This window comes from Leptinotarsa decemlineata, unplaced genomic scaffold (genome assembly GCF_025532065.1).
Source record: "Leptinotarsa decemlineata unplaced genomic scaffold, Ldec_3_MD MMD2_tig00026354_RagTag_RagTag, whole genome shotgun sequence".
Taxonomy (NCBI): domain Eukaryota; kingdom Metazoa; phylum Arthropoda; class Insecta; order Coleoptera; family Chrysomelidae; genus Leptinotarsa; species Leptinotarsa decemlineata.
Window position 1 is genome coordinate 23,338,268 of NW_027412702.1, and position 16,475 is coordinate 23,354,742.

Consider the following 16,475-nt stretch of genomic DNA (forward strand, 5'->3'; position numbering starts at 1 on the left):
TTTCGCGCTGAGAGGTTCGCAAGCCGATTCATCTTCAAAAGTGATAGTTAAAATTGACGAATCATGAGTTGACGTATCAAAAATGAAAATAGGTTTGTAAAGCATGTTATTAACACAGACTATCTGCGCTATTAAGTTGTCGGTTCGGATACTATAGCATCGACATCGACATAACCTTATGTAGGTTATGTCGGTGTACTATAGTTATCAATTCTGATAGGTCAGCTGTCAGTTCTGATACATCAACTGTCAGTTCTGATACATCAACTGTCAGTTTTGATACGTCAACTCTCAGAGCGTCAACTACTCAGAGTAGTTACTCTGAGGTCAACTATCATTTCTGGTGTGTAAACTGTCAGTGAACACCAATTACTCAGAAATCATTCACCGTCATGTCACATGTGCCCTTGTCTCATTACAAAAGACTGATTCTAGAACAGCCCTATAGGGGATTTATTCTTGAATCTTCGTGTTTAAAATAATATTGACGTTTAGAATGTGGCAATAACAATAGGGAAGTGGCTGGGATAAGATGATACCAAATCAGATTTCGATTCTATTTCAGAAAATTCTTAACCCTTAGGATATTGATAACGGGACTATCTTATGATAACTTAATAAGATTATAGAACATTTCAATCATTTAATTTAATTTGAACTCTGAAGTGAACAGGATACATGATTGCATGATTTCAGGTGACTGGTACGTGAACTACCGTGTATCTCAGTCAGACCAGCCGGTTAATAAATCATTTATCTTCAAATTTGGGTAACATTTCTTATATGACTGAAAAACTAATCGTGGCGTTTATTTTTGTCTCTTGGCATTAAAAAAATTTCTGATACTGTCACAATCTAAGCGACATGTGACCCACTATATTCATTGTAATATTGCATGTATCGTCTTTTAGCATCCTAACATCATTTTATGCCTACCCATTAACGATATTGCGCTTAGAATGTGAAAATGTTTTCAACACATTTTTCGCCTCTTTATAAATAACTTTAATATTTTTGAAGATTAACGAAAGTTTAAAAGTTATTACTAAAGATATATTCAAGTTGTTACTCGAGATAACCTTCGTACTTGAAATAGACAGATCTTCGATTCAAGTATTTTCACTTTACAATTTACTCTCGTTACTTATGATCAATGGTAGTAAGTCATTTTTTGACGTTTGCGAAATGGGCTGACGGTAATGTAGGGCCCAGTTTTGTTAGCAAAACATTTCCCTGTTTATAAAAGGCCCAGTTATGAAATGGCGGATGGATAGCATTGTATTGTCAAATAAAGTTGTGAATTAAAATTTATTTAAAACAACAAATAAATTTCGGGTCTAATGCCTCGTTATATCATGAAACGCAATTTATCGATTTCATTAACGTGTAAAATATTTAATGGCAAATTTAACATGGGGTGAACTATTGACTAATTTGTTTCAAAGCTTTGTTGTGTGTATAAATTCTCACCTAAAAAACTAAAAACAAAACGGGTTAATGCTCTCGATTTATTTACGTAATGGAAATAGACGTTACTCCAGATGGTGACTCGGAGAAAAGTGGATGTAATTCAAGTCATGAAGATGAAGTTGTTGATAGTTCTAGTGCCAATTCTCAAAATGTAAGCAATATAAATCTCAGTAATATAACTAGTAACAAGGAGCATGACAGAGCTAGTGGCAACAATAAGAAAAACATCAAACATGCACTACGACAACAAGCTAAACGTAGACGAAAAAATACAACAATCGCTTCTGGCATTTCCAACTCTTTACCCCGAATAATTGTTAAGCCTCTACCTCCTCAAGTAGTTGAAGAAACAACTACAACCATAGTGCCTACGAGTCGAACACCAACTATGAGAGAAGTTCTTGCTTCTATACCTGGATTCAACATGAAACCTAGAAAACGTACTAACAAAAAACTCTCAACTGCTGCACAACTAGAACAAACAAAAGAGGGTTGCATTGATCTGGAGACCCCAGATTCTATATTGGTGAACACTAACCTACGCCATCTTCTCAATAAGGCTACCTTTGCAGCATTACCTTTATTGTACCAAAATAAACTGGTGCAGTTGTTACCCAGTGTTGACAGGCATATAGCAAGTAATTCAGCAGATCCCAATGCCATAGAGATCAACTCAGGCTTGAACAATGAGTTTTTTGCTAGAGCGTGCTTGGAGTGGCAGGATAGGCTTGCAGAGGGAGAGTTTACACCTGAAAATCAACAGAAATTGAAATTGGAAGCAGATAAGGAAAGAAATAAAGTGGATCCTTGGAAGATAAAACATTTTGAACCTATTTGGGGAGATCGTTCCCTAGTAACAGATCCATCTTCATCTTCAACTGTTTTGAATAGTTCCTTAACCTCAAATACTTCACGACCTCCCATAAAAACCACGATAAAGCTCAGACCATCCACAACCAATCTAACAAAACAAAGTAAATCTTCAGCTCCCCCTCCTATGAAACGATTACGAACCGTAGGTGCTATGACTCGTTCGTGTACGAGCATGAAGGTTTCAGAGTTAGTTACTCCTGTTGAGAATGTGAACAATAAAATACCGATTCCTGACTTGTTGCCGATCAAGCAAATGAAACAAGTACAAAAGGAAGAAGCCCCATTTAAGTCTGAAAGTACTATTATTAATGTAGGTTTAGAAATACCAACAGTTAGTGATAATATTGTAGAACTTCAGGAAAAATGTATTGTTAATATAAGTGATACTATATTAGAGAATAATGAGGAGACAATCATTATATGTTCTTCAAAGCCTGAAAAGCGACAACGTTCACCGAGTTCTGAATCAGAACAAATTACATCAAAACGTAAAACACCTAGCCCCCAAATCCAGAACACTTTACCTGCTCCTGTACCAATGGACATTAGTGAGACAGAAAAGTTATTTATTGAAGAAATTCAAGAGGTAGTTGGTGAGGAAGCCAGCGATGATGATAAAGCTAGTGAAGTTGTATCAGAAGCGCCAACTATCGAAGATGATGCAGGATATGATTATGAAAAAGACAAGATTTTAGATGAGAATAGTAGTAGTTCTAGCTGTATTACAGCACACAACATTGAAGAAAACTCCAGTAACGAAACTATTGAAACTGTAGACTCCCTACAGCTTCATGTTGATTACAAAGAAGATGTCAATCAAACAGATGAAACATCTTCTACCACGACCACTACTGATGTGAAATCAGAACAAGAAGACCAAGAAGAAGAAGAAGAACAGGAAGAACCCGGGGAGCAAGAGGAATCTATGACATCCACTCCAGATATGTTTCACATGGCTCCCATGGAGACCGATCCTCTTCAAATAACTGAAAGTGATAATACAGAGTCAAATACAGAGGAAAAACACACCTATAGCCTTGCAGTTGAAGAAATTCATGACCATGAACCAGAGGTAGAGAATGTTGTTGAAACTCAGACAGTTGAAGTCAATGGAGACATTGGTGATATACACGACATTGTAGAACAGCCATCCAAAGAAATCATTGGGGAGACTTTTCAGGTATTACCCAATACTTTAATTCTGCAAGAAGAGTCCATGGACATGGACAAACCCTCGTGTTCTGAACCGTGCGAAGACGGTAACTGTTTGGTAGGCTCTGCCGAAAAACTAGAAGGAAGTATAGAAGAATGTGATAGGGTGATATCCCACTTCAGTGAAACAAGCTTTGAGAATGATAGATTTCTCGATGCCGAGAATTATGTTTTGGAATCTGGGCAAATTACGCCTTTGGAGAAAATTGAAAAGGATAGGGCAGAAGTTGATATTCAGGCTACTTTGTTTGACACTGCAGGTGAGAATTATTTCTGATTAAAGTTATTTCTTTAAGTTGTAAAAAATATTTTTACGTATCATTTTTCTAGTTCTGTTAACAAATAATGATTGTCAACAACTTACATTAGAGAGATCTAAAACAGATTCATAAAAACATGGTATTCACGAACATGACGAACTTCAATAATTCTTTCTTTAGACTGAGTTTTCCAAAATTCTAGGCATTTCCGAAACAACCTGTTGTAAGAACTCGTTTAGAAAAAAACTACCAATTTGTCAGAAACAAATTTTTTTATAGTTGAGGATAACTTTCTGTCTTCAGACTTGTTTTGATTTCTGTCAAGAGTACTGGTACATGGGATGTTTCTTTGCCGCTTGGGGCTTTGCTCACAAGACGGAGCTGTTACTAGTTAACTATCTTTCTCTCAGAAGAAGGTTTCATACATGCAGTCGAGCTGCATTGAAATTAATCGAGTACCAAGCACACTGCTGTTTCTCGATTGATTTCAGCATGGTCCTGCTGCTGGATGGACGAGTGACATCTGCAAGACTAATCTCTGTGAGATATCATGCAATAATCCAAGTGTCTGTTGGTTATAAATCAATGTCCAGCATGGTATATGTCGGAGAAGTAGTTGTTTTCCGGCAGGCATGAACCTACTGTGTAGGTGAGTTGGGAGAAATGAATATTTCAAGATTTTGTTTCAAAATATCTTCATTTCAGTAAGATACAATAAAATCCAATATATACAATAATAAAAATAACACACATTGTAATGAACAAATATTCACATGTACAAATATACCAGTACATACTACTACATAAATACTACATAATACGTATCACACTAGACAGAAAGAAGATTCACCACACCCTATCGAGGCTTATCAGGAAATGGGATCATCAACAATTTCGGAAGAAATAAAAGAATAATTGGAAATTTTATTTTAATTCCTAATATTCTGTAGTTAATTGAATCAATCAGATCTGTGTAAATATAACGCAGATTATCTTGTGTTTAGTGGAGTATTTATCAATTTTTATTTAACTTCTCTGGACAATTAATCTAAACACATTGAAATAATATAATCAGTCTACAAGTCTACATACTCACTTTTCTATAGTCCATACTGTAATTTCCAATATTTTTATTTATTGCACCACATGATGATACGATACCTAATTGGCCTTTTTTATCACAGTCTTGCAGATGTAAAGACCCCACAAACATTATAACAAAAACAATCCTACACCTCACTCACTAGCAAGTATCGAGTTACCAATATTTACAAAACAAAATAATTTATAGCATAACATTTCTGAACATTGTTATGCATTCTAAATGACTGCACTTTCTGTTAACAGCTCCTGAAGAATGGGGAATGGTTGGTTCCACTACCGAAAAATTACTTCAAGTGCCAGCGTTGCACAACCTGGAAACCAGTGTGTCTACTGTCATCGAGAGCAGCGAGAACAAACTGGAAGAACATGTACAGGTCATTCCGATGCAAGAGGAGTTGGAGGTTAAATTAGAGCAAGGAAGATTTCCAGTAGTGATCAACGATTGGCCTTATGTTGATATGGATTCTGATATGGTGGCGGCAGCTTTAGGAAATACTGATAGTGAGACGAGTAACAAGGAATCAGAGAAACAGGTAACTATATTATTGGCACATTGAATCTTGTAATTACTTGTTATATTTGATAACCTCTTATTAAAGTAGATTAACAGTCAGTCAGTTAGAATATTATAATGGAATACGATTTCAAATATCCCACTTGAAGTTACAAAAATAAATTAACAAAGAAGTTTCCCTATCAAATAAAGATATCCATAACAATCTTGATGTGATGTAAACAATGGTTGACAAATGGTTAGTTATGCTTGCCAACAAATCGTTTAGCTCCCAGGCAAAGCCATGCTGAATTAGGGGTCATTTGATGTCTCTTGGAAATTTATGATTTTCCTTGAGTTGAAGATAACAGCCCAAGTTGTCACTGGTGGGTGGTGTAAGTAAAAATCTTGAAAAAGTGAGAGCAATATCTCAAGTGGGGAGATAATTTGCTTGTTGGGCTTTCATAAATTCAGATACTTACTGTAACTGGGGGTTTTCCTAACCAAACGCCTCACAGGAAGAATGGTACAGAAAATAGGAAATAATTTTCATTTTCAGAAGAGACCTCCATAAATTAATTAGTCATGCCGTATAAATTGGTTGGTTTATGACAAGGTCATGGCCAGGGGGGTCCGGACAGAATTTGCCCATAAAAAGTCTAGAAGGGGCTTGATTTCATATTGTGAATTATCTGAACTAGAAATTTGAGGTTTTTAATTTTTAAAAACGAATATGTTAGTAAGTTTTTTTTCAGTACAGGACTTTCACTGTGCCAATGTAATGGTAATTAATTAAATTTGAATTAGCAGGTCTTTTTTATTGTGACCCCATCCCCCCCGAAACAAAAATCTGGGCACGGCCTTTGTTTATAAGGTTGGTTTGAAGGCTTTGAGTTTTTCATTTTTGTGATACTCCTTAGTGTGGATGTTTCTGAAACTTTTAGATTGTTCAATGCTGGTTTTCTGCAAATCAATCAAATTATGTTGGACATTTCAAAAGAGGGAACCAAATCATTTATTATATTTGAGTTACAGTTTTTTATAATGATTGAGTTGCTGTTTTTATTTGTAGAACTGCAGCAATGTTTTCCTCGTGATAAACTTTTCTTAATGATTTTGATGTGACATTTCAAATACTGTTGTAGAATAAAGGCTCATGCAATTTGCCTTTTTATTCCTGTGTTGTTTTTTTTCTGACAGGCAATTTTGTGAATTCTGATAAACTTGAGCTTTAGAATGGCTAAATTAAGTCTTATTTTCAAATAGCTGCAAAGTGGAAATTGTTCAAGCAGTATCATTAAACTTTTATTACATGGTCATTTATATCTAGATTCAAAGATTTTTTAATTTTTCTTGGTGATTTAAACAATTGTGTCTCCTATTATTGTCAATTGAAAATAGCAATGCTTTTTTGAAGGCTACTACAAAAACCTCTGTCCTGTATTCATCTGTTGACAAGATTTCTCTGTTGGTATGTAGATGGTACATTTATTTGAATAGTTTCTTGATTTGGTACCAGCAGTCTTTGTACGGTAGCATATGTATTTTCTCTCAGCCTTCAACCATCCTTATTCTCTATATTGCATAATGAGATTGTGTTCAACTTCCTTCTCAGTTGTGGATTTTGGTTCAGTTTGGGTGACTGTTGCTGGTCATACTCTCCAAGATTTTTTGTTTAATGCATTGCTGTGGTCTGAATCAATATTTGGGTTGGCTTGAATTAATTCTATCAAGTTTGCAATAACGTTTTCCATGTTGCATCTGTTAGTAGTTTTGTATTAGTTATACATAGGTCTAAGATAAACTCTAAAGCAAGATCAGCTTATCCAAGATCTGCATATGCTTCTATCCCAGATTTATTTTCAAATCACTTCACAGGATAAGATCAGGACTACTGTTAGAATTATTTCCTACTGAGTGTTTTTAAATCTCGAACATATAATTTTGTTGATTTTTGATAAATTGAAATATTATTACTTTTTGCAGAGTACCAGTTACCCGGAATACACGAGTAACCAGGTAAAACTTGAATTGGAGGTCACTCTGACCCCAGAAATTGTCAGCTCAGACAGCACAATCACCAGCACTGTAAACACTAGCAGCAGTGGTTCAAACACTTCATTAGTCACACCCTCTGTGAGCAAACCCATCACTACAGTGATACCTCCTACCACAATCGTTTGTCTCCCTTCTTCTGCCACGACAGCAACCATGATGAATTCTGTGGTGAACGATGCAACCCAGTGTGCTGCATTACCAAGACCTGGTATGGTACAAAGCTCCAGCTCCTTACCTTTGTTATCGTTGAGTACCAGTCAGCCTATCAGAGCTTTGTCTGCTCACAGCAAAACAAAACCAAAGACTTCTCAAGGATCATCAGGAGGGAATCGCAACAGAGGCAGTAATAAGCCTCCTCCTGGTGCAGTGAATCTCGAAAGGAGCTACCAGATATGTCAGGCTGTAATTCAAAACAGTCCGAACAGGGACCAGCTGAGATGTCAGCTAAAGCCGCCTCCAAGCTTGTTGGCTTCTGTTCAGGTTAACAACGGCAAAAAAACGGAGAACAATAGGTGAGTTTTGATTTAATTTCTAAACATTCTGCATCAGGTTCTGATTTGATCATATCGAAACATTTACTAGGCAAACCCAGTACAGTTCGGTGACATCGTCCAGAGGTTCTAACAAACCGTTCACACCGCCTCTGCCAGCACCTGGGGGCTATCAGATGGTGCAGGGGGGCAATGGAATTAAGGGAATTTCACAGAAAAACAGAACTATTCCTTATTCACACCAAAGACAGCCAAGTCCACCAGTAGTTGTAAGGCATGTCTTTACTTCTGGGCAGGGCATTCCAGTAACAATGGCCGTTCTGCCACAAGCTCCGGCACTAAGTCCAGAGGTGAGTTATTTGATGAAAAAATGTTGTTTGTATTTGGTGTTAACACTATGTTTCGTACTAATGTAACAATAAAACTTCCTGATATGGTTATAGCATATGATTTCCTACTGTATAAATGAATCATCAAGAGAATTGATAGAGAAATTAGAGAAAGTGCACACCAATTGATTTTTTTAAATTAGGTACATTGAGATTTCTCAAACAAGGTTGAATGAAGGGAACAAGGTAGATGGGATATGTTATATACTTCTAGAGTATTGCTCTGTATACATAAAAATCAATTAAGAAACATTTCATTAGGAGATTTTCACTGAACACGTGTTTTGCTTTGAAATAGCTTCTTCCGGCGTGTCTTTTAGTAAAGACATGCCTGTATGTTTAATATTTTTATACATATTTTTAATTTCTACATTGTATTATGAATAGTTTATTTGAATTGAAGGGGTTATATTTTTGGGAGTGATTTTTTTTCCAAAAAAAAAAACAAAAAAAAAGGTTATATAATGTATTCTTAATTCTGATATTTTTTACTTTGTCAGTAATATATTGTTAAAAGATAAAGTAAGTTACATCATCCTCATCATTTGGAGAATTGCATGGTATGCTTTGTTTTGATAATAATAATGATAATTATTTAGGAAGTGATGTTTGAACAATTTGCTGTGAACCTCAGAACTCCTTTTTGTTCTATAAAAACATTTCCTACTGTAAAAGATCCATTCAGAAACAGACACCAAACCTGAGTCTGGATTCTACTTGAGCATAACATATATTGAGCAAGTGACTTGGTTACAACTGTTCATAAGTTGATGAAGAGATACTTCAATGAATTAAGTTTTGAAATTAATTGATAAGAGAGTTGAGGAACTCATCTAGAATGATTCCCAAGAATCTTACATTGTGATCAGTATTTGTTAGGGTCACATTGTTGACTATGAAATATATGCTTTCCATTCTGTTTTGCCAATTGTGAATACGAATAACTTCTGTTTTGTCTGCTTTGAAGAATAAATCATTGTTATTGAAGTTATTTTATATCCTGCTTACTATTCTGGCATAATTGTTTTCTAATATTTTTGTATCTTGTGCAGATATAACTAGCGAAAAGTCATCTGCATAAGCGGTATAATGACCTTCAGTAACTACCGATTCAATGTTATTTACATAGGGTATAAAAAGTAGAGGACCCATTATTGAACCTTGTGACACACCCATACTTTGATTCAGAAATTCTTATTAGTGACTCCAGTTCAAATAAAAGTAATGCAATGTTTTTCCTCTGTAGGTGGTAGACGGCCAAAATCAAGTAGGCACTGTGGGTCAATACATCCTGGTCCAAAGGGCGGGCATTAATGACCACCACAGTACTCCTCGTTCGTCCAGCGCACCCCCCTCTCAACAACAAATGAGCAACGCCATAAATACTGGAAGCGGCAGCGTTCCCCAGATAGTTTCAGTAGGCGCCAGAGGCCGCCCGGCTAGCGTAGAAGTTGACCATCCATCACTGCAGAATCAGCCCTGCAACGATTTCGTAGTTCAATGCCCCAACCCTGGCACACAGGCGGTCACGAGGCGGCAACGACTACCTCCGGGGGTGGTGTATGGCGACGTGAGCGTCGACGGTCCTTTGCACAACTATACGATAATAGGAGAAAATGTGATGGTGGATCATCCCGCGGCAGCCATGCAGAGTCAGATGATGCTGCAGAAGACCAGCAAGGCTGGCGACTCGTGCGCTTGCAGCTTGAAAGCTATGGTGGTATGCAAGAAATGTGGAGCTTTCTGCCACGACGATTGCATAGGACCTAATAAATTGTGTCGTACTTGCTTTATTCGGTAGGCTATTTGTAAGTTGTTTTCTGGTTTTGCTTGCTGGTAGGCGATGATTTTGGCCGTTATGGGGTGGGAAGGTTTGATCTTAGAAAATTAGTCTGTCGGGCAAAGATTTCGATTGTGGATTTTGAAAATTGTTAGCAACGGTTGCTTTTGAAAGTTTTTTTTTCATAAGAATTTATCCTATTCTAGCAAAAATGGAACTGTTGAATGTTAGTTTTTCAGACCTCCAGTGTCTAAAAAACAAGTTACTTCACGACATATCGATTATGGATATTGATACTAACAATCAAAACATAGTGAAGTGATTCCTTTTTTTTGACAACAGAAACATTGCCAACAACTTGGAAAGAAACGTGAAGTTTTCAGTTGTACAAGTTGTGAATATTGTAATAATTATTTATCAGGTTTGTAATGGAACCTTTACTCCGTTTTGTTTATAAAGAAGCATATAATTCCATGCTGCAAAGCTACAAAACTATAATATAATATATAATATCCTTTATTGCCATATAAATCTACAATGGACAGGGCAACTATTGTTAGTAAAATATAATTTGTCTTTAAGGAATTCTTATTCCTTCATTTTCTCTAGGTTTTCAACCTTCTGAAGTATTAAAAATACATGAAACTAGATCAACAGAGAATCTTTCGAAGTTCAATGGAGATGAAAAGTTTGTCCCAAAAAGGTACTGCTTAATATAAACCTTTATGTCAAATTAGTCAGTACCTTTTTTTGAACTTTGTCTATGAATTAAACGAATGTATTGAAAAGTAAATATATATATTTCCAACGTAGGCATTTTCAACTAATAATTTTTTGTTTTGAGTCCGGAAAGGAATTATTTTCCTAAATGTTAGCAATTTGAAGAAAGCCAAATATAAAAAAAAAATTACCCGTTTCTTTTATTCATTAAACCGTTTATATTATACAGTAGCTTTTTGGGATCATCTTTTCCGCTTGCTCTTTATTATCTAGATTTTAGATTTATTTATTTTTTAGATTGTGGAAGGTTTAAAACCTGAAAAACATCAAAGAACATAATTTGCCTCTTGATAATTTAGTCATGTACATTCAATAAGTTCAGAATAAGGATTTATTTTGAATAGAATATTACATAGTTATGATAATCTGTTGGAAAACTCTTTTAGATATGATGCAATTTTTTTCAAAAAATCTCACTTCAACTCTCTCTTCTTCGCTTTCTCAAATTTGATTATTTTCATTACGCATTCAATATTTATTCATTATAACCGTAGAGGAAAAGGTGAATTTCAAAATTCATTCATATATTTCAATTTTTTCAGAAAAGTGTATGAGTCATGTTTGATAGTGAACAGTATAATTTTTTATTGATATGCCCATGACATACATATAATCTTATTCTGGAGTAATTTTCGAAAGGGAGTCTTGGGTTTGAATTGTTGACATGTCGATTACTTGAAAACATCTGATAGTTATTCAGGGTAGGTCATTATAAATACAATAACGATTATAAAAATGCATTCATAATATTTCTCAAATTAGTAAATTCGAAGTGAACAATGAGTGGTTAAATATTGAAGTCATTGCTCTTGTTGTAACGATTCAACAATTCCATTATATTAAAGAATTTAAAGAATGATGGAAAGAAATACTTAGAATATTTATTTTTTATTAAAACAATACTGCTCGTATTGACAAATAGTCGTAGAAGTTACTGCTTAAAAATCACTCAAATTAGTAACATTGACTCTCCTAAAAAAAAAATGTCTTTGAAAAAATACGAATATATTGAAATAATACCTCAGTGAGGATGACTTCAGATGTTTTCATTGCAAAACTTGTTTTATTATTTCGACTTACCTTGCTTGTATATACATTTTGGTGTTTTATAAAAAGAAAATGAGAACAGTCCCATTTCTATACTTTATATATGTTTTATTTATTCGAAAAAGTTCCCATCACTGTCATAATCATTGGTGTAAAAATATGTAAATATTAGTTTTAATGGAAGTGAGGGCCTACCAGCAAATAAAACTATTACTCGTACTATGGTATTTGAAGATGCAACAAGACTTGGTTGATGGTGATTTTGAATAGTTTAATAAAATGTCTGATGTGGATCGAAAATGACAAATCCCAATCTGATGAGTTTTGACCAAATCTCAGTGCCGTCAGTCTTTCAGTCTAGTTTATACTTTATAATTTTGAAATGTTTTCAACATTTCACCACTTGTATGTTTTGAAATAGAGCATTAGCAGAATTAAATATTGAAAATGAGTTTCATAAAGGTTTTGTTTCTCTATTGCTCCGAAGAAATTGTGAGTCGGTTTGTTTGTCGTTTAGTTTGCCATTTTCGACCCATTTCAGACGATGTAAGCTTTTTAAAAAAATTACGTCAAAATACTCGTTTAATACAGGTTTTATTTTTTTATTTATTCACGATATTTCGCGACATATCACTAGCATTATTCTTTTCACTTGTTTCACAACCTATTTATTTCTCATCTGCTAGAAGTCTTCCAAGCATTTTATATTAGATGAAAATTGGATCTGCTTGAAATTATAATTTCGTTTCGATACTTTTTCACAAATGTACTACCTCAGGTAATTGTCGTATACTTTTTCATTTTTGCTAAAAGATTTTACAGTTTTTCTAGTGTGCAATAACGAGATTTTTTCTATCTAAGATTACACAGCAGATTTTATACTGTTGAACTTTATGTGAGGTCTGAGATGACAAATTTGGACGTTTCTATGCCTCTACTGTTACTTGTGTTTGTACATTCCCGTTTAAAAAAATTATTTGAATATTTCTATCTGATGTCTGGTTGCATGATTTTATGAATAAAAAATAATTGGGATAGTACAGAAACCTCTAAGTTGGGAAGTGTATACAATAAATGGGCCAATCACAAGTTTTGACTCTGCCATTTTCTCAGAATATTTTTAAAATATTTAAATAAATTGAAGTATACTATTTGTTGCAACTTCTGAGTGGTGAATTTGTGGGCAACGAAGTGACTTGTAGCATTTTTCTGAACGGGGTATAATGGTCCCTGTGTTATATTTTTGAAGTACAATTTTGTAGCATTCTATCGTTGGAAAATTATTGGATAAAATTCTTCAAACAATTCATTTATTTTATTCTCAGTGTGCTTATGAAGTTACACATTTTAGTAATCAAAACCTGTCACACAGGTCAACAATTTGCTTTTCAGTGGCTTTGAAAGAGCCTTATATCATTTCATGTAATGTAGCTCATGTTCACGATATTTTAAAGACACAGCTTGAAAACTGGGGTACGACTACAATAAAAAGAAAATTCACTTCAGTTGCCTCCCACTTTCAGCTTTGGTAGGTTTTCCACAATGAGTAAATTTCAACATGCATATATTTATCAAATATATATTCTTAAAATAATCAGGAAAAATAAACTTGGGCGGTAGTAAATATTTTTAAACACTTGATGGAAAAGTCAGTTGCTAGCAAAATATAGTATACTTCAACCCACGACATTTCTATATTTTCAAGTATTTAAAACACAGCATTTAAATATTTTCTAACAGGTATCAGTTTTTTTTTGGGATTCAATTTCAATTGGTTGGTTAATGGGGGATGGTTATTTTTCAACTTCTTTCATCAGTTCGAACTCGCCCCTATGACTTTAACGTCTCTTCTGGTATTAATTAAGAATATTAGTGGTTCAAACGGTGTTACAAACTGTATTGATCAAACCAAAAATATTTTTTGTATCATTTCCAGTTTTACGAAAAATTATCCCAACTTAGGTACCCAGTATACTCTTTTATATTCAGTACTTCATTTTACATCAAAACATCCCATTATGGTAGGAAATTACTGTGAAGGCTTCAATCACTGAAAAATGTTTGAATTGCCCCCTGAACTATGTGGAAATCAAATCAGTTCTTCATGTGATCCCATTTGAACTACCAAATTTCCACTTTGATACCGTGAAAAACAATAGAGTTATAGGGGCAAGCCTGAATTGGTTTACATAAACCTCATGGATATCGAAATTAAAAAAAATATACTTGGAAGGAAAGTATTGCTTACCAAGTAAGTTACAAACTTCCTGTTAATCAGTATGAAAACTGGTTAAAGAAAGTTCAAGTAGAATCAAATATCTAATGTAGAAAATGCATTAAATGTGTATGACGAACCATTTTTTCTGTTCAACATTCCTTCCAATATCTCACTTACTGATTTTATTTTTGTAATGATCTAAATCCTATATCATGACACATATTTTGATGAACTTGTAACACGAGAGGTAGTAGAATTGACGTTGTTTCCAAGACATTCTCATCCAATTTGATTTATCCCTGAGTCAAACTTATGCTTGTGAGCTTTTCTAGAGTATATTTCTAGAATTTAGAATAAGGATGTGTATAATTATTTTTCATATAAATCTCATGTAGAGTTAAGGTCTTTTGTGTACAGTTTTTTTTACTATTTAGATTTATTATTTAAGTTCAACTACTAGTTTTGTGTACATATATAGTATCTTTCATGCAATGATTTAAAATAGACAGTACTTGTTGAAGAAGTGTGTGTTTCATTCACTGGTCTTTTGATTTTGTTTGTAACCTTCAAAAGTTTTTCCAACTTCAATGTTTTCTGATGCAGAATAAATAGGATGAAACTCGAGTAGATATTTAATTAACAAGATATTTTCAAAGAGTGTTTAGGGATGTTGCAGTACTGATTGAATAATAATGGTTCATTTCGACTATACTGTAAAAATTACATTCTGTAAAGTGGATTTAGCCCATGATAACGTATGATTTTTCAGCACGAGTCAAAACCTTCCTTGAAAAATATGTCATTCAAATGAACTTTTTATTTTGTTTTGACATTTACACGATATATGTTTTCTCCTGTTGAAAATACTATTTTTACTATATCTTTTAATATAGACTGAGGTCCTAAAGTATCGAATAAATTCATTTTCTATGTAATTATGAATGCAAATGAAAAATCCTGAAACTGGCCAATTTTTATATATGAAAATACACTTTCACGAAGAAATTATTCAACACCCAAGAGGTAATAGCTACCCCTGTAATAACTTTGAATGAAAAAAGGAAGCGTGTGATACCGCGTTTAAACGGGCTTTAAATTGTAAAATTAGGTATATTAAGCATTGAATACAGTGCATTTCTTTAATGTCCCCTCCCCCTTTTTATTTTTTGAACGGGTCAACTCAAAAAATTTAAATTTGGGATAATGAAATTAATGCATGAATACTTTATTTTGAAATGAGATTGACAGATGAAACTTTCAAGATGGCGACTGAAAGGTGGGTTTTGTGACATTTTGAAGCTCTTGACGAATACTTCACAACCCTAGAATATGAAGTCAATATCTTCACCGACAACAAAACACATTAATATCGATATTTCTAGAAATATAATAATAATAATGATTGCTTTTATTGACAAAATACAGTACAACAATATAGTAGATATAAAAAAAACAGGCACTTCTTAAATGATATCCTACATTTTTGTCAAAAGGCAGAATTCAGGTTCTGATATTGTCTTGCTCTTCCATTCAACTGTCTTCATAACAATAATCAAATGAATTCTAATCATTAACCACTTATGCTATCAACTATCCTTCCTTTTTATCTACCATATGGCAATTCCAACAGCCCGATAAGGTTTATTAAGTTATTTTTTGTTTATAAAAACGACAAAAAATGTCAGTACGACAATGAATATCATTGTTCAGTTGGAATATTCTCATTTAGTTTTCGGTTTTACTAGTAGAAAGGTACCACGTCAACAATCTCTAAAATGGTCAATTCTCGTCCGTTGGAAGAAAAAATTGAAGCGATTTTTATTTACGGGGCGATACGTAACTTTCACGAGACCAAAATAATTTTCAACGAACGTTTTCCGAATCGTCCTATCTGTAGAAAATATTTGAGGGAACTTGTATCCAAATTCACAACTACCGGTAGTGTACATAACAAAAAGCCCCCAGGTCCTCCGTCCATTCCACGTGCAAATAATTGGTGAGATGATAGTGAATCCTGAACAGTCTACTTTTTCCGTCGCGAATGTTTGTGAGGTATCTCCTTCTACTGTGTGGAGACTTTTGAAGAGAAATAACAGAACTCTGCGAAATCATGACGGAAACCATTGCAAGGCATCCTACCTATCTCCATAATATTTGTTTTAGTGACGAATGTACATTTTATCAAACGGCAATGTTGACAGACAAAACTGCCGTTATTGGAGTGACACCAACCCTCACGTTTTCTGGGAAACGCATACTCAATATCCAGAAAAAATTAATGTTTGGGCAGGAATATTTGG

General features: G+C 34.2%; 1 protein-coding gene across 1 annotated transcript; it reads left to right on the forward strand.

Annotated features, from left to right (window-relative positions):
• Positions 1-1,143: 1,143 nt before the first annotated feature.
• Asx (transcriptional regulator additional sex combs) lies at positions 1,144-14,698 on the forward strand. Its single transcript, XM_023156284.2, has 5 exons — positions 1,144-3,815; positions 5,163-5,452; positions 7,399-7,982; positions 8,053-8,311; positions 9,597-14,698. Exons 1-5 carry the CDS (start codon positions 1,520-1,522, stop codon positions 10,149-10,151), a joined length of 3,984 nt encoding a protein of 1,327 aa, XP_023012052.2. The 5' UTR covers positions 1,144-1,519; the 3' UTR covers positions 10,152-14,698.
• The last annotated feature ends 1,777 nt before the right edge of the window (positions 14,699-16,475 follow it).